Below are 27,458 nucleotides of genomic sequence, written 5' to 3'. Positions count from 1 at the left end.
TGTGTGTATGCGGTTAGTTTTGAAGCGTGTTTTTACAATGTTTACACAGTTTTTTGGTGATTTCTTTCCGTGTTATCTAAGGGAAGTGAAATAAACAGGTAAAACACGTAACATAATTTTCACTCAAGGTTCTTCATATTGTATCGGCATGACCAAATGAGTGTAATGGTAAAAATGATAAGAAACAATATTGTAAACAAACTTCAAAGTTCTTGAATCACGTTGCATGTCGATGCACGAATTCACGATTACAGTACTTGCTCATCGACATCCTACTCTGATGTTATTTGGGTTTTGTTGTCAGTTACACAAAATTAAAATATCTTCATTTGAACTAATTATATATGAGTCAATCGTGTTTTTGGGGATTGGGAATCTGTCAAAATGTTTATTTGAGGCTGCCCAAATCTGAACTACTTATGTGTTACATAGCTTCAGGTGCTGCTGTTCCTAATTGTGTTCATTTGCAAATTTTAGACTGCCGTAATGTGAAGGAGGCTACAATTGGCATAAATCAACTAAAACGGAGGAAGATATCTTTAGAAGCAGTGACATCAAGTGCTAAGAGTAAGAATGGAAGAATTCAATGACAGTTTAAATGGAAATGATGGCATTCCTCATGAGGCAATACGATTTGAAGGACAAAGTTCTGTACCAGGTCATTTTGAGGGAGAAGGGGCTCAAGAGGATGATCGGAGAGATTTTGTAATGATGTCTGACAGCTATGATAATGTGCAAGACTCACAACACAGAGAGGAGGGGATGATGCATCCAGAACGACTACCAGGAAACTACAACTATATGAATAGATTACAAAATAATGGTGATATAAGTAGAGATACAGTATCAGATTTTGGAAATATGGAAGCTTACAGGAGATCAGGGCCTGAGGGCAGTCCAGCATTTCAACAGAGCAGTGGGTTTCTCCCAGGTATTGGAAGTGATAATGAATCAAGTGTGATATTTAGACCTGTTCGTCAACTAGACTTTTCTGCAATGGATGAAACTGGACAGACTGACGAGATGATCCCTCATGGCATGAATCGTTCAGTATCAACACCAGAGCCTGAAGCGCGGGGTATGTCCTATCTGGAGAGAGAAGTGTGTGGTTCTCAGGCAGATGATGAACACACAAGAGAAACATCACCAGAAACAGGATTCTTTGAATTGAAATCCTCTCCACTGCAAACAAGTGAAAGCGAGGGGGAATTAGACAGTCGTACAATATTCTCACCATTGAATAATAATGGAATGAGCAATATGTATAACACATCAATGGCATTTGAACCAAATATAAGTCAAGGAGATGGGGGTAATAACAATGGGCCTTTTGCTTCAAATTTAGTGGCAAGGTCTCAGTATTCACCACCTAGTAGACCGTTTGACTACCAAGGTTCACCTCAAACGCAATATCAAACATCTCCTGTCACCGGTAATTCTGTTGAAAAACGATCAGTCTTTGTCAATATACCTAATGATTCAGGATACGATAGAACAGAAAAATTCTCGCCAAACAATAGAATGCCTGGATCCGATCTGAAGCAGCAATCTCCCAGGGTTCATTGTGTTGATGACTTTAATATTCAAAGTGTGCCCCAGTCACAACCTCCCCAAACACAACTATTTTCTAGTAGCTTACCAGCTAAGTTAGTGTTACAGGGTGTACAAAGATCTCCACCCAGAAACCAAGGACAGATGACTCGTGGCATTGGCTCCCCACAGTCACTGGCACAAAATGCACAAAGTGACAAGAGTGTTGAGAATTCTCCCCACCAACTACATCTTGCCAGAACGCAAAGATCTGATTCTCTCCAAAGTCATGATCAAAGTTCAAATGGTCATACAGCTGATCCCTCACAGAGATTACCTTCTCCATCAGCTTGGAAAATTCCCACTGAGCAACCAAAGCAAAATAGAAATTTGTTTAAAGAACCCAAAATGGCTGCTCCAAAGCGTACGGGTAACAGTCAAGTACAGAACAATAAAAAATCAACTATGCCAGCAAAGAACTCGCAGCGAGAGGTCATAAATCCCATGTCCAAAGCCAGACAAGAACAGGCAAAACAGGACACCTCTGGTGTGAGGGTCAAATGTCAAAGTTCAGATATGAGACAAGGCAATAGTGCTGGGACAAAGTCTAACAGAGCGGTTGGTCCTCCTGCAATGTCTGCACAGCAGCAGAGAAGTGTTCACAACACTCGACCGAATGGAGAGGATGTGACCAGAAAGGGAATTCCGATGGACAGGAAGGGTAACATGGCTCAAAGGCCAACAGTAGTTGAAGGGAAAAAAATGGATAGGTCCCAACAAAGTTATCCTTCTGAACATGAGAGAAAAGTGGAAGGAAGTTTGCATAGAAATAGATCAGAAAGGTCCAGAACAATAGGACAAGTATCATCGTCGAGTGACCGAGGGGCAGGGATAGGGGAGGATTCAAGTTCTCCTCAAACACACCATCCTGGGGTGAATGTGGTCACCCAGGTCCAGCAGTATAGCCGGAATCCACTGCAAGATGGTCAGCGTATCATGGGTCAACAGGTAACTCTTCTTATTATCTTAGGCAGTTCATATACCTGCAGGGGTTTTGCCAGGTGTTTATAGGGTCAGGTATTGGGACCAATTCCCAATTGAAAAAATGAACCTGTATTTTCCCAATTTTAGTCTTTATTTTCCCAATTAGATAAAAAAGCATGTATATATACAAGTTTCCAGTCATTATATGTGCAACGTTCAAAGTATAACCGCAATACCGTCCATGAAAGAGCATTCAAATTACATAAATAACGGGAAACTTGAAATTGAATATAAAACAAAAACGCTGAAAATTGATTTGTTTAATTATTGCTCTACATTTTACTGTAAGAAACAGCTAGAGGAAAACTTTTTGCAAATCACATTGTAGGTTTTATTTCTTTAAACTTATGATATTTTCCCGAACCTGTGCATGTGGGATTACTGATGATATTTCCCAATGCATGTTATTTTTTGTTTTTTTTTAAATTGGGAATTAGCGAAACTGAACAAATAATTATTACATAGTACTTTATACTGTGTACCGGTATATATATATTACCATCAGTGATATAGTTGAAATTGATTACAGATGTTTTATTTATTGGAATCTACTACATTCAGATTTATCCATAATTTGGTGTAAATGTGTATAATTCCAGCAGCAATTTCCTCACTCTGGTATAGATGCTCCTGGAGGAGACACTAGTCTGGATGTCCAGGGGATGGAAAATGTCCGCAGTCAGCTCCAGAGTATGCTCAAACTGTCCTCAGATACTCTCAATGGTGAGAAATTTGGGCAATGTGAAAAGAATAATAAACTATACTTATATCATTTTAGTAATTTTCAGCAAAAATAGAATATATATAAACAACAATTTTTTTTGGTTAGCCAAAGTGTTAACTACAAGCTTTACTAAGTACATGTACCTACATTACTGAGAGCATTTATAAATCGTAATTAACTTCGGAGAAGAATCACAAACTTTAATTAAACTAACAAGAACAGATAGAAATCAAATAAACAAATATGAATTGTTTATAATCATCAAGTATTGGATACACTATTTACACTTAAATATATATATACACTTGATAAAATCAGGATGTCATCATGACAAATGAGATTATATATACTCAGTCTGAAATAAAGCAAAAAAACCAACATATGCCCGAGGAGTGATTGAAGAAAAACTGATTGCAAAGACGAAGATTTGTTATTACTGCACTTTTACAGTGTTTAAATTTTGGATTGAAATTTAATAAACCAGTGCTAGCAATTCACTGGTAAATATTTATCAGAAATTGTTTTTGTGTCCTTTTGCAATGCAAGACTTGCATATTTGATAATGTATAAAGTTTGTCATCCCAGGTTCAATGAACATGACCTCCCTAATCTATGTTCTCTCTCTTGGCTGATAGAAACTCACCAGTACAACCATGTTGATTCAGTCAGTGGACTTTTGATGGATGTACCCCAGGACCCCTACCTGTATCAGGCACCACTTGACCAGTCAGTATCCAGGTATGTATCACTATAAAAAAAACAACAAAAAAACACCTATACGATCAAAACTCCTACCTGTATTGAACAGAGTTGACCAGTCAATATTTAGGTAGATACCACCCTTCCATTGAGACCTGTTGCTTTATCAGGCACCACTTGACCAGTCAGTATCCAGGTAGTATGTATCAATTTACGATTAATATCCCTACCTGTATTGAACAGAGTTGGCCAGTCAATATTTAGGTAGATAACACTCCTCCATTGAGACCTTTAGCTGTATCAGGCCCCACTTGACCAGTCAGTATCCAGGTACGTATCACTGTACGATCAATATCCCTACCTGTATTGAACAGAGTTGACCAGTCAATATCCAGGTAGATAATACTCCTCCATTGAGACCTGTAGCTGTATCAGGCACCACTTGACCAGTCAGTATCCAGGTACGTATCACTGTACGATCAATATCCCTACCTGTATTGAACAGAGATGACCAGTCATTATCCAGGTAGATAACACTCCTCCATTGAGACCTGTAGCTGTATCAGGCACCACTTGACCAGTCAGCATCCAGGTACGTATCACTGTACGATCAATATCCCTACCTGTATTGAACAGAGTTGACCAGTCAATATCCAGGTGGATAACACTATTCCATTGTGACCCTACCTGTATCAGGCACCAGTTGACCAGTCAGTATTCAGGTAGGTACCATTACACTCTCCAATCAAAACCCCTACCCGTATCAGACAAAATAAACCTGTCTGTATATAAGTAGATAATAACCCCCATCAAGACCCTACCTGTATCAAGCACCAAAATAGCGACTGTCAGTGGCCAATACCAGGTAAGTAGCATTCCAGCACCATATATAGCACAAGAGTAAGGTTTTATTGACCATTTCGGCTTTACATTTTTGTAAGCACTTATTTTATAAAATATTAAAGAAACCATTGTGAGATATTGAATCAAATTAGAAAACATTCTAAGAGATAACAACATATTTGTTTACGTCCATGCCTTGTGATTTACAGGGGCAAAGAAGATGTGTCAGAGTTGTATGAAAATTTCCCAAGTTTCACATCTCGTATTTGGTCGGATACTTCTAACGTTTCTCGTAGCGATGCCTCCTTGCATCAGGAGAATCAGCGTCTCAGAGATATGTTGGAGAAGGAACGGTATCGCAGGAAGGTAAAAGCACTTTAATATATATTATAAAATAGACCTATTATCTGTTCAGAGGTTAGTCTAAGGCAGTTTTAGCTGTACCTAGTATTTTTCAGGGGAAATGTACATGTCTGTTGGCGTCATGTGAGTCGGTGCTTAAATATTATTCTGTTTTGTGGTAAGTTATATTATAAAGAGAAGAATATATGAAATAGTTCTTACTTTGATATCTTACGATTTTTCATTAATCTATATTAAAGCTTACAATAATTGTTAACAGCAGTAAAAGTTCTTGAAACACTGCATATGAGTTACGCATATGTTCTGTAAATATGACACTTATTTGATCTTGTAATGTCAAAACTCTCTGGTATTCTAAGTAAGTAATGCAACTGCAACACTATCTTGGTAAGGTTCTTGAATTTATTACTGGTCTACTAATTTTGCCTGAGCAATGCATTTCTTCAGGACACTTATAATGAAATTTTACCCCAATGTTACAAATTTTGTTAGCAACCTGGTATTGTTACCTAATAAAGTGCTATGATGGCTGTCACATGATGATCACATGATCAAGTGATGTAGGATAACTCTATGGTTCTTATCCTTGATACCTAAATCAAGGTGTGACAAAGTGCATCAGATATCATGAGAGAAAGTTTATGGATTTTCAGCCATGAACAAAAATGGTGGAATTAAAACCATTTGAGAATGTGAAATTTTGTTTGATTGACTTTTCGATTATTTTTCCCTTGTCAGGTGGCATATCAAATACATCTTCAATGTTTCTTTTTTCATTGCAGCATTGTGAACAACACATCCAGAAACTCAATGTCAAAGTAAGTACATATGTTGCTTAGCAGTAGTGAAGTTATTTCCAGTTGTCCTATCAGTATAGCATGGTGCAGAATACATGTTTAGGACATAACTTGTGGTAGTTAACTGCACTCATTTGTATAGTCTTTTGATTCTAAAACTGCTGTGATCTGTGTTAAACTGTTAGTGGAACAAGCTTTACTGTAACAACCGTGAGTACCCTAGTTTTACCCCAGCCACTAGTGTTTCCTGGTGACACTGATGGTAACTGTTACAGAGCTCCTTTGTAAACTAGAGTTTGTTTGTTACAGCTCTTAGAGACTCAACAACAGGTTGCTGTGGCGGTTTCCACAGACAAGCGTAAGGACATCATGATTGAACAACTTGACAGGGTATGTGACTTGTTTTCTTTAGGCCAAGTAATGTTATATTGGTATTGCCAATCACTTATATTATATTTTATATCAATATGTATGGAGAATTGACTGTGAATTTGATAATTTCATGAATTTATACCCATTTAACAGGGGATATCATATATAGTTGATTGTAAACAATCTAACAAGGGGGTATATAGAGAACTCATAAGGAGGGATGACTGATTGTGATTAACATCCTTTTGAAGTCTTTAAGGTTAATCTCTAGAACACAAATGATATACAGTATACTCATCTTTAGTTGGCTAAGGCATAACCTGTCTAATCTAGACCCTGTCTACTCTGAAGATCAGCATGTTTGTCATACATGGAATAATTTAAGGGGCATAGTTATATAGTAATAGATACTATGTACTTAACAATATTGGTATTTAAATCTGGCTTTAAATCTTCACTGATTTCAATCTCTTTACCCAACCATGTTCCCAGGCTAATGCTTCTCTCTGTAATAGAAAGATTTGTAATGTCCACAAATCTGTAGGTCACACTGGTATCCATTCATGTGTTATGGTTATTTAAAACTGTTCAAAGAGCTGTGAAAGATTTTATTTTAATTCAATCTTTCAGCAATTAGCAAAAGTTGTGGAAGGATGGAAGAAAAGAGATGAAAACAAGGAGGAATACATCAAACAAGTTGACAGAGAGAAGGCACAATTGGAGGAAAATCTATCTAAACAGCAGAGTGTATGTATCAAGCAGACAGATAGATTAGAGTTTAAAAAACAGACACCATCTAATCTTTGCTAGTGTTATCTTTCAACATTAAAGGAACATCTAAAAGGTATTTCAGATATAAGTAAGTGTCCGGGGGAGGGGACTTATAATGGATAATATATGGGTGGTTGGTTTCAAAGTAGTTGTGAATAATTGAATATTAGATCAAGGAAAATAATAATAGTGAATTTTTAAGGCTTCTCCTGCCACTTGTTAACCCCTTCCCGGTAAACAGGGGGCCATATATAGTGGTCAAGTGGTTAAGACGTCCGGCCGTCTTCAATCACTAGCCCTAGGCCTCCCAACACTGGGTTGTGGGTGCGAGGCCTACATGGAGCAGTAGCCAGGCACTGGCTGCTGGCTGCAAGTTATTGGTTTTCTTCTGCGTGCTCTGGCTTTTATTCACCACAAAAACCTGGCACGTCCTTAAATGACCATGGGATGTACAACACCAACAAACAAACATCCCCCGTAACATTTCAGGCCTAACTTGATATCAAGCAGTATATTGATATTGGTGTGGGAATTCTGCTTTTGTAAGTATTATTTTGAAGTATTTATTTGTATATTACATAAAATGTATCTGAAATTTTATAGATTACTGCCAACTTTGAACAAGACATGTCACGGGCTGTAAATGAGATTCGACAAGAGAAGGAGGATGCCATTTTGACCATAGAAAAACTGAGAACAGAGGTGAGTGTCGTTTAGTTCTCTGTTGATGAGCTGTTTGTCTTAGATTAGGAAATTATAAATAATTCAGATACAGAAGTTTGTCCAAGATGGGGGATCTATGGACTGCTTACAATACTTTGCATTGTATATTTCAAATATCAAAGTCAGATTTCAAAAGATTATTTTTGGAGTTTGTCACTTTGTCTGTTTTGGTTGTAGGCTGAGGATCATGAGCGATCTCGCAGTCACTTTGAAGATGCCATTAAGTCGGAACGAGAAAGGACAGAACTCATGGAACAGGAATGGCAGAAAGTGCGGGAAAACCGGGAACTTAACGAGATGAAAGTACAACAGTTGCAAGATAGATTACATAAGGTAAGTGATAGATAGATTACATAAGGTAAGTGATAGATAGATTACATAGGTAAGTGATGTAGGGTATTCATGTCTACAAGGTAGGTACCTTATTATGTATAACAGAATAGGTTACGAAAGGTACATACAATATTTTTTTTTTTGCTACAGTTATAATGAAATCACGTTTTCAATTGATAAGAATGAAGTTTACATGTACTGGTTAAAAGTTTGTGTCAGTGAAAAGGCTTTAACATATTTAAACTGTATGTTAATAAAGCATAACTGGTGCCTCTTAATAGGATACAGTATAAAAGGATATGGAGCCGTCTTGGAGCTGAATTGAGATAGTCAAATTAAATTACCAGATTTCATAATGTTACAACAATATTACAACATCTGGCATCTCAAAACAGACTGATCAGTCAATTATAGGAAGCATTCAATTGTTTTTGATAGTATATTTTCATTGGTAAGCTTGTAATGATATCATTATTATAGTTTTAGGAATCATACATTTATGAAAACTTCCAGGTAATGGAAATAAAGTCCAAAATTTAAACGTGTCATGTCAGGAAAACTCTCATGTTCTACCTTTGCCTGGAACTTAAAAACCTTGGCTCAAAAGCTGTTTTATAATAATGTAGCGTCTTTTTATAGGAGCAGGATGAATGGTTCAAACGAGAACAAGAGCTGCTTCAGCGCATTGAGGAAGTGACAGAGAAAAATATCAAGATTGTTCAACAGGAGCGGGTAGGTGGAGTATGCCCACTGTTACTTTCCAATGTTTTTTAAGGAAGAATAATGTAAGGTTTCGGGTCTAGCCTTATTAACCCAGTCCCCTATAGGCCACTGTCACGGTTACGATAAATCAAGCGCTGCCATTTGTGGCGGGGAGTGCATGCATAACAGACATTCACTAATTTCTGTGAAAATTCTCTGAAATCAGATCAAAGCAATATTCACCCAGATGCACAAATATTGACACATGTTTTTGGTTATAAGGAATAGATTATGAAACATGCTGACAAAATGTGAAGAACACCACTTTTGTATTAGGACAGTAACCAACAAAATCTTGTTTACAGACAAAGAATGTTGAGCTGGAGAGTGAGGTGAAGGAATCGGAGGAGAAGAGACAGAAATCTCAAACAGACATTAAACGCCTAGAGATGGACATGGATGTCGTCATGAGGGAAAAGGTTTGGTCAAGACTTTGTCTGATTGTGATTTCAGCTTATCAAGACTTTGATCAAGATTTTATCTGATTTAAATTAAAGCTGTTGGAAAGCATTTTCTTGTCATGAAGATATGATACAACAGCAAATTTTCAGGGAGATTTATGCTGCTGTAATCTAGGATTGTATTACATCAGTGACATCCATTCCCTAATTACAATTCTATTAACATATAGCAGTATCATTTGTCATTAGAAAATGTGTGTATGTTATACTCTGATTTGTTGACAGGAAAGTCTGAAGGTAGAGATAGGGATTATGGAGGACAAGTACGAGTCCTCACAGAGAACACTTGAGGCAGAGCTACATTCGCAGATGCAGAAAGAGGTACCATTCCTGTTTCTCTCTTCTAGTTGGTTTCCTTATAGTATTAAACATAAAGAAATGATTAGCTTGACTTGTAATGTTGAAATGGGCTAAATTTAATAGGAATTTGCCTCAATAATGTCTTTACTTATGAACTGTTACCTGAACATAACATCACATAATATAAATATGACATAGCAGCTTTACTTGATTTAAGTCTGGCCCTTCACCTATTTACTAAAAATTGTTGGTTTTAGCTGACTTACATAAAACATGACCATAGCATGTTTACTTTATATCTACCGTAAAAACCCATTTAATTTGCGCACTTGTGTAATTTGTGCAGGTACTTTTTGAGGCTGAAAATCGAGGAAAAAAGCTTCTACTCGAATATTTTGCGCACCCAAAAAATCTGGGGAAAAAACGATGTTCATGCTCCGAAAATCGATCTCTGAATATTTTTTTTAAAAATATATTTCTATGATTTTTTTTCATTGATGTAAAATGATATTTAAAACCAAGAAGAAACTACGTAAAATGTGTATTTTGTTGCTTGTTTTCTTTGAATTATCTGATCACACATGACACACACGTGTGCGCATATCGGCATACATCAATTCATTTTAGCAATATTTTACATAAAACATTTACTTGCTTACAAAAACATATCAATTAATAAGTAATTCGATGTTTAGTAACCGCTGGTGCATATCTCCTGGTGAAAGACATAATTAGATACCTTTTATTGATCATAATTACGATCAGTGAGAAGGGCTCATCATGGCGGCTTGGGTTACGTCACTTCAAACCAGGTCATGTCACAGTTCAGTTTGGCCACGGAATTAGATTATCTAAGTCCGTGGTTTGGCGATATTTTTTTACAAATTACAATGCAGTAATGAGCTAACACTATCTCTGTGATTACCCGTTAACAATAGCTCTACTAATTGAAATGATTTGCAGTCGCGATCGACGGACCGTGTTGTTGTTTTTTTCACTCGCCAACACGTGGCGTGAATTACGAAGCCCTATCTACTGCAATGTCATAAATACAGACTGATTTGACCGATAAGGGATTATAAAAAATATGTTTATTCTAGAAGCGTGGACAATCAATACATCCTCTTCAAATCTACCCCAAGGAAAAAAATAGTTAATGCAGACTATTTTTACGATGCTTCATTTAATAAATATTGAAATGATTCACGAGGTTATTATCAATCACGTGTTTACGTAATTATAGACGCGAGATCAACATGAAAGTGAGCCGGAAAAAAAACATGCTATACGTATACGCATAGGCGATTTGAAAAAAACTTACAGAACTTACATGGAACGGAGCTTAAATTGAACAACTACATTTTCGTAATAGTATGGGGAAACGCACCGAGATGTCGAAACGTAATGTCCTAAGTTGATCGGCGATTCTCTGGCATAGGAATTTGGCTAAACTTTTTTTGTTAACGGTTACCTATTTAATAATACTTTTCACATAAACTCACATAACAACACAATATGTATCTTTTACTGATGTTTGACATAAATAAATTTGTTGATCGTCATTTGTCTTAGAGTTCCGTGTACCAAGGGAAATAATCCAAGATAGCTTCTCCCAGAATCGTCGACCTTTTCCTGAAAAAAACTTGAAATTTTCTATACCTGTGTATTTTACGCACCCCCCACTTTGGGTCTTAAATTTCTGAGAATAAAGTGCGCAAATTACATGGGTTTTTACGGTACATCAAATGGAATATTCACATATGGAAAAGTATGGTCTCAACTATTTTGTACTATATTGAGTTCATCATTTCTGATATAAATGTGACCTTGAACTTTGTCCCAACAGATAGCTTCCCAGATTGCAGACGTCCACAAGCGTATGGAGGAGGAAGAGGGGACAATGAGAGAGAACCATCGTCGTCAGGTAACAGAGCTGGGACAGAGACACAGCCGTGAGATGGAGAAACAACTCGCTCGTTACCATGATGACCTTAAGAATCGCGAGGATGAAAGTAGAAAACTTTGCCAGGAATATGAACAAAAGTAAGCATTGTACGAGTATGAATTAATGGCTGAAATATTATCTCTTACGCTACCTTCTCTATATTAACCATCCCTAAAATGTAGAGCTAATTTTAGCTCACTTTTAAGAATATAGGGCTGATTACTTAATTACTGTGATTTCAGCTTTGCTAAATTAAAACTTGAATATTCATCAATATAATTTCTGGATTTGTGCTAGGATGCGGATATTTTACATGGAGGATATTTCTTTTGAAAATTTAAACCAGTGTTGTATTTAACTAATATGTTGAATAGGTAAGTTATGCTGTTTAAAACAGCTCTTGTTAACATAGGTTGACGTAAATAATGTTACACTGATATTTTTTGCAAAATGAACAGTTTTCCACAGCTTGTAATTAGTGACTCTGTTTGTTTGCTGTAGACTCCATGACTTCAGGACGGAGATAACTTCCCTACAGATGACAAAACAGAAACTAGAGTCCCAGAGGTGAGAGTTATTTATCAGACATCTATCACAGGGCTTACTCATTTAGAGTCCCATTGAGGAGAGTTCAAACTTAATCAGACATTGGTCGCCACTCCTTTAATCTATAATCAGGGATAACTGACTTAGTCACCACTGCTGAGATCACTACTCCTTCCCTAAAAATGTTAACATTGATGGTATCCCTGTGTTTATTATAGAAGTTAAGACGCGTCAGATTGGTATTCAAGGATCCCATCTAAACTATGCAGGAGAGCCCCAGATAATCTGACAAGGACACTATAGATATTCAATATCCAGTCATAGCTGAGATCTGATGATGGGTTGGCTCTTTAGACTGATAGAATTTCCTGGTAATCGTTTGGGTTTTAAAATCACAGAATTTCCTGGTTAAAATTTGACATATTAGTGTTTTAGATGTATACAGAAATATTCTTTATAAAGAAACAGCAAAAAATTAAATCCATTCCAAAAACATGGACATTAAACTTAGCATGTTGATGCTTGTTTTACATGTTGAGAAGGAGTGAGATCCTGACGAAGCTACAGTACATGATGCAGTCACAATGGAACGAGGCCGTGTCACTGCTGTCTGGTTCTCCCCACAGAAAGGTACATGTATAGGCTAGTGTGTATATACACTGTACAATTTAGAACTTTCATTCATGCAGTTCGACAACTCACAAGTTTTGTCCTGGGGATTAAATCCTGTACAAAACAATCACTTTATAGTATATCATGAATTCTTCACTGTTTATTTATGCCATTCTTGTGTCTAAGGTTGACCTGCATATATCGGTGAAGTAAATATGTGTAGATAAATTGACTGAATTCCTGGACAACTGGAAAAATCTGTAACAATTACATGGTTTTAAATAGTCAAGTCATTAAATTAAGTAAATTCTTATGGATTTGAAGAAGTTGAAAAAGTATCTACTGATGTTTCATGTTACTATATATAGAAAGGCCCTTTTTCAGGGGAGGTTCAAGAAAGAGTCTTTTTAAGCATAAAGCCTTTAAACATGCTTTGGAAGTATCTTTAACTTGAAATATAAGATCAGATGTGATGTGTTTGTACATTGAAGGAAATATGCTATCTTCCCTGATATAAACCTTCTTCACAAAAGAGTTCTATTCAGCATGATTGTACAATTAATTTTACAACAGGTAATTTGGACCATGTTATGATAAATTGATATCTTGCCTGACTGGTAATATACAGGATAAGATATATTGACATCACTTGGCTAGTTCTGATTTATTGGAACATGTATTAGTTAGGTAGGGGAGATGGGTCAAAAACTCAAATCACTGGTGTATTGTGTTAGATAAAATGTAACCTTAATTCGAACAAAAATCATTGGAATATTATGTAAGGTAGCATGTAACCTTAACTCTAAATCAAATCATTGGAATATTATGTAAGGTAGCATGTAACCTTAACTCTAACACAAATCACAGGTATAATGTGTAAAGTAGCATGTGATCTCAAGGTTTACCAGTATATCAGAGCTGTTTAGAACAACATTCTACTTTATATTTTCAGAAGCCACCACCTTCCAACACTTCCTTCTTGTCTGGGGCTGGTCAGTCAGATGATGGGGGCCAATCTTGTAGTCAGTCTGGCGGTCCACTGGTAAACAGTCAGCCCACAGACACTACAGACCACATCCCTGTCGGTGTGAGTGAGAGCGGCTCCTTCAACCCAGAGCTCAGTCTGGCTGACTTTAGTACCTCCCTCCACATACAGCAGCTTCTTCAGAGGTGTGTTTACATGATCAGACAGGGACTAGCTAAACCTATTAAACACAAGAACAATCGAGGCCAACTGGTTCAGTTGGAACATAAGAGCTAGGCAGATATACTGGTTAAATTAGAATCTAAATATTGATGTTAACGGAGATCTCGAAGAACAATGTTTATATCTGGCACATGACATATTTTGAAATGCTGTAACAAAATGTCACTTCACTTTTTGAAATGTGGATTTTTTCCATGATAACATGCTTGTTAACAGTGTGTTTTTTCTTCCTTCCCAGTCTTTCTCATCCAGGGATGAGAGGGTCAGGTTACTCGGAAGCAGTAAGTAGCTCAAGTTATGATCAGGGCACCAACAGGCTTGAGACTGCACAGACAGTTGATACAAACACGGATAGGACTACAAAACCAGGGACAAGACAACAGCAAACAACAGCATTAAACCCAGAGACATTCCAAATGCCAAGCAATTCACAGTCAATGATGAATGAAGAGGTGTTACGAAATCCTAACAATATACAAACAGTAATAAATTCAGAGGACTTCCGAATACCTAACAGCACACAGTTGACTTTACAAAATACAGACAGATTCCATGCACGTGACACAAACCATAGGTCGGATTTATACAACCAGAACGTTCATAATTGGCTCCATGAGGCCACCATTACTAGTCTACAGCCTGCTTCTACAGACAGTTTTGATTGGTCAACTCAACAGGCCAAAATAGCATTCGCAGCCAGTCAACAGCAGCAGCAGCAGCAGCAACAGCAGCAGCAACAGCACCAACCTCAACCTGTTGCTGTGCCGATCAGACCCCCACAGCAGCACAGTAGTGAGGTGCAGCACTATCAGCACACGCCAGACAGTAGTTTCTCAGAGCCGCCCCCAGGTAAACCATTTGTTGGTACATTGTATATTTTAACAGTCAGCCAACCTTTGTTCACAGGACATGAAATGGAGGAGATACCTTCATCCTAGATTTCGTTTTAATGAAACTCTCTTGTCGTCAATGTTACAACACTACAAATGAGTTTGCAATTCAGGATCGTTGTGTAAATGTCGGAGTCACTGTTACTGTAATTTAAAAAAAAATGTTCATCAATCTATACTCCTCGTTTTTTATCTGATTTGAATGAAACTTCATGCAATGGTTCAGTATTACCATTGCTAAATGAGTAAGTTGAATTTATTATGATTGAAAAAAAAGGTGGCTGAAGTATTCCTGTCACTAAGACATTGTGTAGTTAACTCGATATTGAGGTTCACTGGCTTTTCCTGACAGATTGGTCTCAGCCTGGCCACTCACCACCCACCAAACTGCAGGGCCACCATCGCATCAAAGAGGATCACCACCAGTATGAAGGGGACGAGGGTGCAGAACAGTGAGTGTTGGTTTGAGAATTACTACCTCCATATCAGTCAGACTGAAACATTTTAAGCATAGACCCATTGGTTTCTCACCATACCAATATTCAGAATATTGAAGCAATCTGAAAAACAGGATTGTTGCCTATTTTGTCAGTGCTGTAGCAAAATGTGTTTTTTTTTCAATTAATTTTGAACTGATTTTCAATATGAATATTTGTTTTAGGGACAGTTGAAATTCAGGCCAAAGTATAGAACCGTTTTTGTATTCTTTAAAATTTGTGAAAAATGAGTGGCCACTTAAAAGAGATATTTTGTGAGAAAAATATTCAGAAAGCTTATTTATAAGATTCTTAAAATTAGATTAGTCATGACTCAAAATCCCAGTTTGACAATACATTAGATTTTAAGAAGGGAATTTTCTATGTTAGCAAATTGAAAAACGAACAATGTGTAACTTTCTTAAACATTTATATTTTCAGTCTTGATGTGGATTACAGCCAGTTATCTGACAGGTTGCAAGAGCATGAGTCTCGTCAGGGCCAGTTACAGCATTACATACAAGTGGTAAGATATTTAGTTACAAATAGTACATAGTTACAGCATTACATACAAGTGGTAAGACATTTAGTTACAAATAATACATAGTTCCAGCATTACATACAAGTGGTAAGATATTTATTTAAAAATAATACCTAGTTACAGCATTACATACAAGTGGTAATATATTTAGTTAAAAATAATACCTAGTTACAGCATTACATAGAAGTGGTAAGATATTAAGTTACAAATAATGCATATTTACAGCATTACATACAAGTGGTTAGATATTTATTTACAAATAATACATAGTTACAGCATTACATACAAGTGGTTAGCTATTTAGTTACAAATAATACATAGTTACCGCATTACATACAAGTGGTAAGATATTTATTTAAAAATAATACCTAGTTACAGCATTACATACAAGTGGTAATATATTTAGTTAAAAATAATACCTAGTTACAGCATTACATAGAAGTGGTAAGATATTAAGTTACAAATAATTCATAGTTACAGCATTACATACAAGTGGTAATATATTTAGTTAAAAATAATACCTAGTTACAGCATTACATACAAGTGGTAATATATTTAGTTAAAAATAATACCTAGTTACAGCATTACATACAAGTGGTATGATATTTAGTTACAAATAATACATAGTTACATCATTACATACAAGTGGTAAGATATTTAGTTACAAATAATACATAGTTACAGCATTACATACAAGTGGTAAGATATTTAGTTAAAAATAATACCTAGTTACAGCATTACATACAAGTGGTAAGATATTAAGTTACAAATAATGCATAGTTACAGCATTACATACAAGTGGTTAGATATTTAGTTACAAATAATACATAGTTACAGCATTACATACAAGAGGTAAGACATTTAGTTACAAATAATACATAGTTACAACATTACATACAAGTGGTAAGCTATTTAGTTACAAATAATACATACTTACAGCATTACATACAAGTGGTAAGATATTGAGTTACAAATAATACATAGTTACAGCATTACATACAAGTGGTAAGACATTTAGTTACAAATAATACATAGTTACAACATTACATAAAGCGATACAACTCCTTATTTACTCACTACATTTACTACATCCAGTCAAACCTGCCTTAGTGGCCATCTGTTTTAAATGGTTACCTGTTGTCAGCGGTCACTTTCATTTCCTCCTGATGAAAATCACTATATACAGAAGTCGTATAAGCAGTCGCCTGTCTAATGTGGCCAACAGCCACTAAAATTGACACCTATCGTTACATTACTTGGTTTAAACATCAAAGAGACAATGATTCAGTGTTAATGATGGTCAAATTAGTCGGGCCGAGATGTGATGGCTGTGTAAACATCAACCTAAATTTCAACACCTCATAGATTTTCACAATTAGATTTATCAGTTTGGTATGAAGAATAAATACAAAACTTGTTTTGAACATAAACAGTGATTTTTCCAAGGTTTCATTTGAGTCTCCAGTGAGGATTGTATCACATTTTTTAGCTCACCTAAAACCCTACTAGTCCTGAACGGCTCTGAGGATTTTGACCAAATTTGGTCTGGAGCATCATTAGCCAAAGGGTTCTCAGTTTTGTATAAACGGAGGGTATGGTCCCCCTGGGGGCAGAGGGGCGGGCCAAATAGGGGGAAAATAGGTAAATCTTTAAAAATCTTCTTCTTCTCAATCAAAAGAAGCATTTTGACCCAATTTGTCCTAGAGCATCTTTGGACAAAGGAGACTCAAGTTTGTATAAACGGAGGGTGTGGCCCCTCTGGGGGCGGAGGGGTGGGCCCAATAGGGGAAATAGAGGATTTTTTTTCTCCTACTATACAAGTGAAGGAAATTAAACCAAATGCAATCTGAAGCATGATTAGGGACAAAAGAATCAATTTTGTATAAACTGAGGTGTGTGGGCCCCCTTCTTTGGGGCAGATGGGTAGGGCCCATTAGGGGAAATAGAGGAAACATCGAAGATCCTTCTCCTTTTGTACCGATGAAGGGATTTTGACCAAATTTGGTCTGGAGCATCATTGGCCAAAGGGTTCTCAGTTTTGTATTAACGGAGGGTAAGGTCCCCCTGGGGGCAGAGGGGCGAGGCCAAATAGGGGGAAAATAGGTAAATCTTTAAAAATCTTTTTCTTCTCAATCAATAGAAGGATTTTGACCAAATTTGTTCTAGAGTATCTTTGGACAAAGGAGCCTCAAGTTTGTATAAACGGAGGGTGTGGCCCCTCTGGGAGCATAGGGGCGGGGCCCAATAAAATTGGGACATAACATGGAAATTCATTTTCTTTCCCACCAAAACAGATTTATATGTAGTTCTTCTTGCAACTTTGTTTCTTGTACTCCTTTGATAAACCTGAATGGTACTCAGCAGGTTTTAAATTGAAAAATAAAATACCAGGTGAGCTATTAAGGCCCCTGGGCCTCTTTTTTATGATTGTTTGTAAACTTCACACACATTAAAATAATTCAGAAATGATTTGACATTTCAGATTTTTGGGGTTCATATTCCATAACTCATTATGCTTTGTGTTGCTTTCAGCTTCTACAGAAACCTCCAGGGGCAACCAATGCGGATGGAGATGTTGATTTTGAAAACAGTTCACAGATTTCTCAGGATCAGACAGGTAATACATGTATATATGTATGTTTCAGGTAAACCAACCGTCCCTAGTTTTTACCTCTGACCCTAGCAATTTTATCTCACTCTAATGCACTGACGGTAAACATCCCGTTCAAAAGCGCTGAAATTCATAAGCATCTCTATGTCATGGGCAGGCTAAATTTAAAATCCCATATAATTATTTAAAATACCTAAAAATATCCTGAGAAATGAATACAATCTGTCTGAATTTTTGGTAATTCTTGTAATTTCTTAATTATAATGTTAAAGATGGATCCCCTTGGGGCCAGAGGGATGGGGCCCAATAGTGGAAATGAAATAGAGAGAAATCTTTAAAAAGCTTTCTCTTTCTGTGCGAATAGACGGATTTTCACGAAATTTGTTAAAGATCATCTGTAGGCAAAAGGGGACTATTTTATTTTATAAATGGAGGGTATGGCTCCCTTTGGACAGAGAAATAGGGTACCTTCCATATTAATTGAGGGATTTTATCCCTTCCCTGTAACCAAATTTACAATTTAGAATTTAGGCATGACGAAAAGAAAACATGCCACCAGGATTGGCCCAGAGGTCCAGACCAATCCCTCGAGACTACCTCCCTGGGACATAACATGGACACTTGTGTTCTTGGTGTCTTACCCACCCAAACAAGATTTACATGGAGTCCTCTTGCAACTTGTATTTCTTGTACTTCTTTGATTAATTGGTTTGGTACTCAGCAGGTTTTACATTAAACATAAAATACCAGGTGAGCTTTTAATGCCCCTGGGCCTCTTGTTTTTAAATCCCTACTGACCTACGCTATTTGTTTTCAGTCATGTTACCTTAAACATACATTTTTTGCCTTACAATTAAGTCCTTCTTGTGGGTGTAAAGATCACATTAACACTGCGTTATGATAAAAGACCACCCGATCCTAGTATTGAATTAAAACTTTCCTGTTGCAGAGGAACTGGACCTAAATGACACTGCACAAGCAGCACAGCTTCAGAGAGAGCTTACCCGTATTCAACAGCTCCGTGATGGAAAGGTAATACTAGGGAGGGTGTAACATGTATACAACAGCTCTGTGATGGAAAGGTAATACTGGGGAGGGTGTAACATGTATACAACAGCTCCGTGATGGAAAGATTATACTGGGGAGGGTGTAACACGTATACAACAGCTTTGTGATGGAATGGTAATACTGGGGAGGGTGTAACATGTATACAACAGCTTCGTGATGGAATGGTAATACTGGGAAGGTCGTAACATGTATACAACAGCTATACTATAGACAGGTAATACTGGGGAGGGTGTAACATGTATACAACAGCTATACTATAGACAGGTAATACTGGGGAGGGTGTAACATGTATACAACAGCTCTGTGATGGAAAGGTAATACAGGGGAGAACGTAACATGTACACAACAACTTCACTACAGACAGGTTATATTAGGGAGGATGTCACATTGATACAACAACTCCACCACAGACAGTTAATACTGGGGAGGGTGTCACATGTATACAATAGCTCTACTACAGACAGGTCATACTGGGGAGGGTGTAACATGTATACAACAGCTAAACTATAGACAGGAAATACTAGGGAGGGTGTTACATGTATACAACAGCTCACCCACAGAATGGTACAGTTGTACATGTACTAGGAATCAGATGCAGATAAATGAACATTTTAATTTGTGTTTCCAGGCAACAAGTATGGAAAATAAACAGACGGTGGTAGCTACACAAGGTATGTATTATCATTGACTTGGTAAACCCTATACTTTTTTGAGTCCTTTCATTATAGATCAAGGTCATGTCAGCTTGATTCTTTCAGTTAGACTACAGTTGATGGTGTCTGTCCCTAACCATTTTTAACCACATCTACAGGAATTTCTGGAAGTTGTAGTAAGGTTATTTCTATGTCAAGTCTTATCATTTTTGGCTGCTGATTTTCACCAAACTTAATAAAGTTTTAGTACTTGGTAAAGAGTTCATTCTGACAGACATCAGGGTCACTGAAGGTGGATTTTGGGAATCTGAATGGCTAATGGTTTCCTCTCTATAACTTTATAATTTCTAACTTTGCCTTTACCAAACTTAATGAAGATTTAAAAAGTAGGTGAGATAGACACGTGTATAACATTCCATCAAAGGTCAAGGTATTGAAATGTCCATATCTACACATCAAATGTACATGAGAGGTGTACGTGAATACATCATATGAGTTAATGTTTTAAGGTTCCAAGGTCAAGGTCGCTATTACTATTTATAGAAATTTGTCAACGTATTCAGTGATATATAGCTTCATTTGTAAACAGATTTTGTTCCAAGAAAGGTCAAGTATGAAAACTGAATGAGTTTGTATCGCAGAAACAAAAGGTTAAGGACAAGGTCACTTATACTATTTATAGAAATTTGGCAAAAATGACAGTACTTATCATGGGGATGGGGACATTCATGTCATACAGACATTTTCTAGTCTTTGAAAAACTCACAATCCAATAATAATCTCTTGAATTTATTCAACATGATATGCTGCATTTTGTTACAAGTTAGTAATAAATTCTTCCTTACAAATAAACCAATATCCCACATATGTAGGCTTATTACATTCACATTACACTTGTTCTTTTGGTTGCTAGGTAATCCCCTTCAGGGAGTGTTGAGTCCTGACCAGCTGGCCGAGATATCCAGGTTACTGGGCCAGCAGGGTGAACTATTGGAGCAACCTCAGGCCCTGCAACAGGACAATGAACAGATTTCAGAGTTGATGGAGATCCTGAAGGGCTTAAACACGAGGTAGTTACCAGACCTAGCTCCAGTCAATGTGAATAGTGATCAGGCTTAGATAAAGTACAAAACAGGACTGAGACACAAGTCAGTGATCTGGTTCAACTGAAGGAAGTAATTAGGGATAAAAGTTCATCAGGTCTGCATGGTGTGTTAACTTATCAGTTTAGGTTAACAACCTACATATATTTATAAAACAAAACATGAATACTACATTTTGCTAGCTCTTTCGGCCATTTTGGGGCTCCTCTGGCGATTTGAATTTATTTGTGACATCATAAATGGAGTACACATACTTAATACATCAAAAATAATGACGTCACAAAGTACACATAGTGCGGACGTCTGTATATATATATATAGATTTATAACCGTAGTAAAATTTGTGAAATCTGGTATTGAATTCAGACAAGTTCATTATTCCTGAGTGGACATGAAGGTTGTAACCACTTTAAAAGGAACTACTGTTACAATAATACTGTCTCACCAGCCATGTTAAAGCTGTTAGGATATAATAATCTTCAAAGTTAACAGAATTCTTGGTATTCAAGAAACATATATGTATCTGATAAACAATATATTGGTGGGCTTTCTTATCTAGTCCTCTAATCCAATTGTCCCAATTTCCAGTCAGTGTTTTGAGGACAGATTGCCTCAGTTCCACTCCTAATTGTTTTGGTTATCTTGCCCCTTCAGATTAAAATGGATTTGACTGTTCATTCAATTAAGCTGACACCAGAAAGACATTTTGAAGTTGTGATGACAATGTTCAGATATTTCATTTTCCTCGCAGACAACCCCAGAAACAGTTGGGACAGCCTCAACCTCCGAGGGGAGGGAGGAAATCAGCTCCATCTGATAACAACTCGCCACGCTCTCCTCCTCAGGTCTCGAACAGGGATGTGGCCAAGGTCAAGCGCAATCTCAAGGTCGCTATGGCAGGAGTAAGTAGTCTTTTTTCTGATGAGTTTGTAATGTCCCATTGAAGTCACAGGTACATTTACACTGACCTGGAAAACTACTGCTAATTTGACCAGTCGATCAGATTCCTGTAGATGGTCTCCTTTCTCACATATTTATTATTATACCGATACACACTGGAGAGGTAGTTTAAACTAGAAAATATTTGTAAACCATAAGCTGTATAGCTAAACGTCCCAACTACCATTTTGGAGCCAAATCCTTCCGAGTTCAGAAGCATGCTCCGCCCACCTCGAGCGTCGCTTCCGGGTTCGGTAACAAGCTCTGCCCACCTCTCTCCTGATTGCCTCGGCGGAAACACCGGACTAACACACAGGACTAAAACACAGTCAGGCAAAAGTGGGGATATATTCGATTTAACCAATTACTTTTATATAGAGTAAATAAAGTAGAGGTTTAATAATGTTTTCTATTGCACATTTTGTGGATGCACCAGTTCATCATCACTACCTTAATCTGTTCAATTTGATAAAGCGCTAGAATTCTAGTGTGCTAACATAAGTATGGTTACAGTAACCTCCACCATTAGTGTGTATTAGTCATACAAAGCATTTCATTGACAACAAGTTTTGTGACCTTTCTGTAGGTGTAAGTTGATACATTTAAGTTGTATCCATTGTTTGCTGTACATGTACTAATAACCCGATTCCACTGTAGCTGTCTAAAGTGTACATGTTAAATAAGGATCCCGTGCCGCTGTCAGAATAATTAAAATATGCAATGGAAACTCTCATCCTGACATGACTGTAGCTTTGATAAGTCGTCACTGAACAGGGAAAACATACGTTGCAAAGCTTTCCCAAAAATAATAATGAAGATGAAAAGGGCACCAAAAATCAGCAAGTGCTCTGAGTGTAAAAACGTAGAGTTTCCAGACCAGTATTTGAACCCATGACCTCTGATCATTATACCGGCTCTCTAACCAACTGAGCTAAACAACATGAATGAGCCTGTCATTGTGTTTAATTAAACTAACAATATTTATTCAGGTAAAAGACATACAAAAACTAAGTACCTGTATGGTATATAGGGTGTTTGGAAAATTGATGTCACTTATTCATATTTGGCTCTCACCTAGGATAGCCCATCTAAGCCATAAAAGGCTGATTTTCCATTTTTATACCACACAACTGCTTCCTTAATTACAGGTCTGCATTATTTTCTGACTTCTTATTTTTCCAGATGGCTGAAGGAGTCCAAGGACAGTCGGCTTCCAAACCGGTACAAGGGTCACAGGTAAAAAAAACTGATAGGAAAAGCGCACCTGCACCTGTAAGATCTGGAGCAGGCGGGAATAGGCCAGGTCAGGGAAAGGTCAAATCATCCTGGAAATAGTATGTGATTGATCAGAAAATTAAAAGTGGGAGGAGGCTGTGATAAAGATTGACAGAATGTTCCTTCCTTTTTTTCTGTTCAGAAGGAATCAGTCAGAGGTGTTCAGCACAACTGTTAATTTATTATGTGGTCCCAATTCATCTTAACAAAATTAGCTAATAATTGATACTACTTTTTTTCCTGCAGAAATAGTGAATTTCATATAAATGAATTATCAAGCATTGATCGTTTGAAGATGTGAAACCTTATGATATTTAATATTATTAAGGTGTTGTGAAAAATCTCATTTTAAAAGTTTATGCATTCTAAACACAACAAGACTAGGAAAGAAAGGTTGTCTGTACCAAAATAGAATGGTTGTGAAGTAAATTGATTATGTACTATATTGGCTGTTTATTTAAATGTTCTCACGAGTGAGGAGAATTTCAGAAATAGTTCAAGAAACATTTGTATGTGGGATGATGTGTTTGTTATGGAATTTTTAGTATCTCTGTGAATTATGTGAATCCAAACTGAAATGTCAATAAATGATTACTGTTGCTTCACTACATTTATCATGTGACTTTATTGTTAAACAGTGGGCACACTCTTGCATACTGTATTACTTAGGGCATTATCATACCTCATCTATGTAACAGAATGACTGATTGGATTACATTGATCACATGGGGAGCAACAAAACATTGTGTCACCCTCCACACTTAACTTTCCCTGGTCAAATTTCCCTTTTTTGTAGCTTCGCTAGGAAAATTGTCAAAAGCTAGCACAATTAACTTCCAATTATCTGAAACAGATAACAACATCGGCAAGTCAGCCTGACCACCTTTACTGTTTTGTTGTTGTTTCGTTTCGGTATAATAAAATATGTCCTTGTAGTAGAGAAACATGATTCTATCTGACTTATCTTGGAGAAACAAATAATCTTGTTTACCTATACCAAGAACAATAAATGTGTGATATGGCAGAACAATAAATGTGTACTATGGCCCTGTCTGACATCAGAACTGGGACAATAGACAGAAAGACAGTCAGTGAGAGTGAAGATGTCATGGTGGTTTGAGAAAACAAGAAGGAGCTTTGTTTAGATTTCATTTTAACAGCAATGAAATTGTTTTGGATAATCATCAGATATGAGACGTAAAAATAATCAATGTATGACCTGTATGAATCTGTGTGGCAAAATTCTTACAGAAGTCTTCAGTTTTGTTTTTTGTAACTGATTATTATCCAAAAAGTTCCTTTCAAAGCTCACAAATATTTCTCAGAAATAGTAACCAAAAATGTCAATCAAAAATGAATGTTGATTGTTTCACTGTATTCAGTATAGCAATTTCAACGGCACAATCATGGTCATGGTGACTCCCTAATCTCATGGTCATGGTGACTCCCTAATCTCATGGTCATGGTGACTCCCTAATCTCATGGTCATGGTGACTCCCTAACCTATTTGTGGTGGTATGATAACACCACTGTTCACATGTGGTTGCTGTGAAATGTCAATCGGCTATGCTTTCCAGGTAAAATATTAAGTAATGATATTCCAGTATTTGGCATGAAAACACTGAGGACTTTTTGAGATATATTAGTTGACATGGCTTTTATGATGTGGGTGACAGTACGAGTGTGGGAATGTCATTTGATCAGATTCTATGTTTCTAGTAAACTACTGATGTTCAGTAAACTAGAATTCCATTGTGAATTTTGGGAAATCACAAAAGGAGTTTGATTTGTATGTTGGTAGGAATTTGAAATCCTCCATTAAAATCTATTTATGTATAAACTTCATATCATAAATCTTTGTGCATTTCAATCATTATAGCATCTAATGCAGGTCTTTTTTATAGAATTGTGTACACGAGAATCATACTCACTAGTATTGTACTCATAAAATCATGTACATGTGCAATTGTTTTACTGGTCAGTAAGTATGAGAGACTTATAGCTAATACCTTATCATCTAAAGCTACACTTCTTTATCACCCATTTTTGTAAATAAAAATAAATTGTATGTGTAACTGTTGGGGAATTTTCTGGTTTGGCTATACAAAGTTAGTACAACTAAACATGTTTATGTAGAAATTCCAGACATTACAATATATTTTAGGATAAACGTTACAGTTTTGTAGTATGATATATATATAATTAGAAGTTGATAATCAATGAATGCAAATTTGTTTCACAGAAATAATGTAACTAAGGGTCCAAAAACAAGCACAAGAATTCTGATCAAGTTGATAGTCTCGGTGTTCACTTTTAATTAAAAAAATATAGTTATATTCAAGGAATCTCAAGTTTTATTTTTTATGTCTGAAGTAAAAATTACAAGAAGATATTTTGGAGTATAATGTACATGCATCTCTATATTTCGAACGGATGGCACAGGGAAACTCTCAAATGACCCTGAGGATTATATCTATAAACATTCCAAAGATGTGTTCATCAACATAAATGTGAGATAGCACTTTCTCATATCAAAGGAATGTTGTGAATTTATTTGTGAGAACATTTTACTACCAGCCCGAGTACAGTCACAAATTGTATGTGTTGTCATAGAAATTGGGTGTTTAAGATTGATATACATTTTTGTGTTCAGATGAAATTCACTTTCATTATTCATTGATAACTTAAGTTGTTATGTGTCACATTAAACCTGACTGTACCATCCCTTATAAACCCCTCTCAACACTTTTCTTGTCTGAGCATCCCAGCCATTCACCCTAATTAATCGTTTTTCTAATGGCTGGTTTTTGAGAACTTTCGTATGTTCTGCATTCATTCATGCTGTGCAAGCAGGGCATTTATTTGCTATAGAATGGTTTATCAGGTTATTAATGATTGCCTTGTTTATTTGTGCTGAACTTCATGGTCTTTGAACTCAACATCATGAATAGTTACCTCACTGACAAAACCGGTGAATGCATATTTTTTTCTTAAGTTACTAAGGCAATCCAGTAGTCATCCGTTATGAACTGATCCTTTTTCCTAACAGACATTATTGTGTTAAAGTGTCTGTAACAAGAGCCACAATTGTTGATGTTGTTAGTACATATACAATCCTCAGAAGGAAGTTAGGGTCAATTGTTTGAATCTTGATCTATTTTTAGAAATTCAACTTGCTATTCTAAGGACACAGTTTTTGGTGTTTTCTCACTATACAATGTCTGGTAGAGTTTTTAATTCACAGAATATTAGAAGCTACATGGATTGAAACTGGAATTTTCCCATTTTCAGGCAGTATTAAAAATGTCCACATTATGTGAGTTGCAACACGATGGCCTCTCAATGAGTGTTGTTTATTCATACTGGATGGATATTAAAAAAAATCAAGCTTAACTCATTCACCCCTGAAGACACATTTCAACTCTTCCAATTCAAAGGTTGGAATAGTTCATTATGAAATTTCAGGGGTGAATGAGGTAAAATTATCCTTTTTAGTCCTATTTGTCATAATCAGAATTTGAAACACACGAAAGAAATTTTCATTTGGAAACAGCAGTTAATTGATTAATTATGAAATTTCCAGGAAAATGTAGAAGTTTGACACGAGGATGCTTACGGTAGGTTTTAAACTATATTGATACTACATGTTGATAATAACATTCAGAAAAGATTTACAATTTTGATGTTGAATTAAAAAAACAACATGTCATGACATGGACACATTTATGAATATCATGTATGAAATGCTGATACATGTATTCGTATTGCAATTTATTTATTTATACACCTTAGATATAATAATTTATACCGTCCATTTTTTGATTGAATAAAAACGTTCAAAAGCCAAAACCAGATGGTATACTTGTTTTT

At 36.4% G+C, this 27,458-nt stretch overlaps 1 protein-coding gene across 2 annotated transcripts; it reads left to right on the top strand.

Moving 5' to 3' along the window:
* LOC110442917 lies at positions 1 to 27,431 on the top strand. Of its 2 annotated transcripts, none has more exons than XM_021486819.1 (26): positions 1 to 98; positions 478 to 2,538; positions 3,177 to 3,297; positions 3,934 to 4,036; positions 5,050 to 5,206; positions 5,986 to 6,021; positions 6,310 to 6,390; positions 7,003 to 7,119; positions 7,747 to 7,845; positions 8,044 to 8,199; positions 8,839 to 8,931; positions 9,267 to 9,380; positions 9,648 to 9,743; positions 11,569 to 11,765; positions 12,169 to 12,234; positions 12,756 to 12,843; positions 13,778 to 13,995; positions 14,271 to 14,881; positions 15,275 to 15,374; positions 15,840 to 15,924; positions 18,472 to 18,556; positions 19,500 to 19,582; positions 20,247 to 20,289; positions 21,185 to 21,341; positions 22,126 to 22,276; positions 23,496 to 27,431. In XM_021486819.1, exons 2-26 carry the CDS (start codon positions 574 to 576, stop codon positions 23,646 to 23,648), a joined length of 5,175 nt encoding a protein of 1,724 aa, XP_021342494.1. In that variant the 5' UTR covers positions 1 to 98; positions 478 to 573; the 3' UTR covers positions 23,649 to 27,431. The 2 variants fall into 2 exon arrangements, with proteins under 2 accessions (XP_021342494.1, XP_021342487.1); XM_021486812.1 differs by having other exon boundaries at positions 3,174 to 3,297.
* Positions 27,432 to 27,458: the final 27 nt, after the last annotated feature.

This window comes from Mizuhopecten yessoensis, unplaced genomic scaffold, assembly GCF_002113885.1.
Source record: "Mizuhopecten yessoensis strain PY_sf001 unplaced genomic scaffold, ASM211388v2 scaffold1945, whole genome shotgun sequence".
In the NCBI taxonomy this organism is placed as follows: domain Eukaryota; kingdom Metazoa; phylum Mollusca; class Bivalvia; order Pectinida; family Pectinidae; genus Mizuhopecten; species Mizuhopecten yessoensis.
The sequence above is the reverse complement of the archived record's forward strand: the minus strand, read 5'-3'. Positions and strand labels throughout refer to the sequence as shown.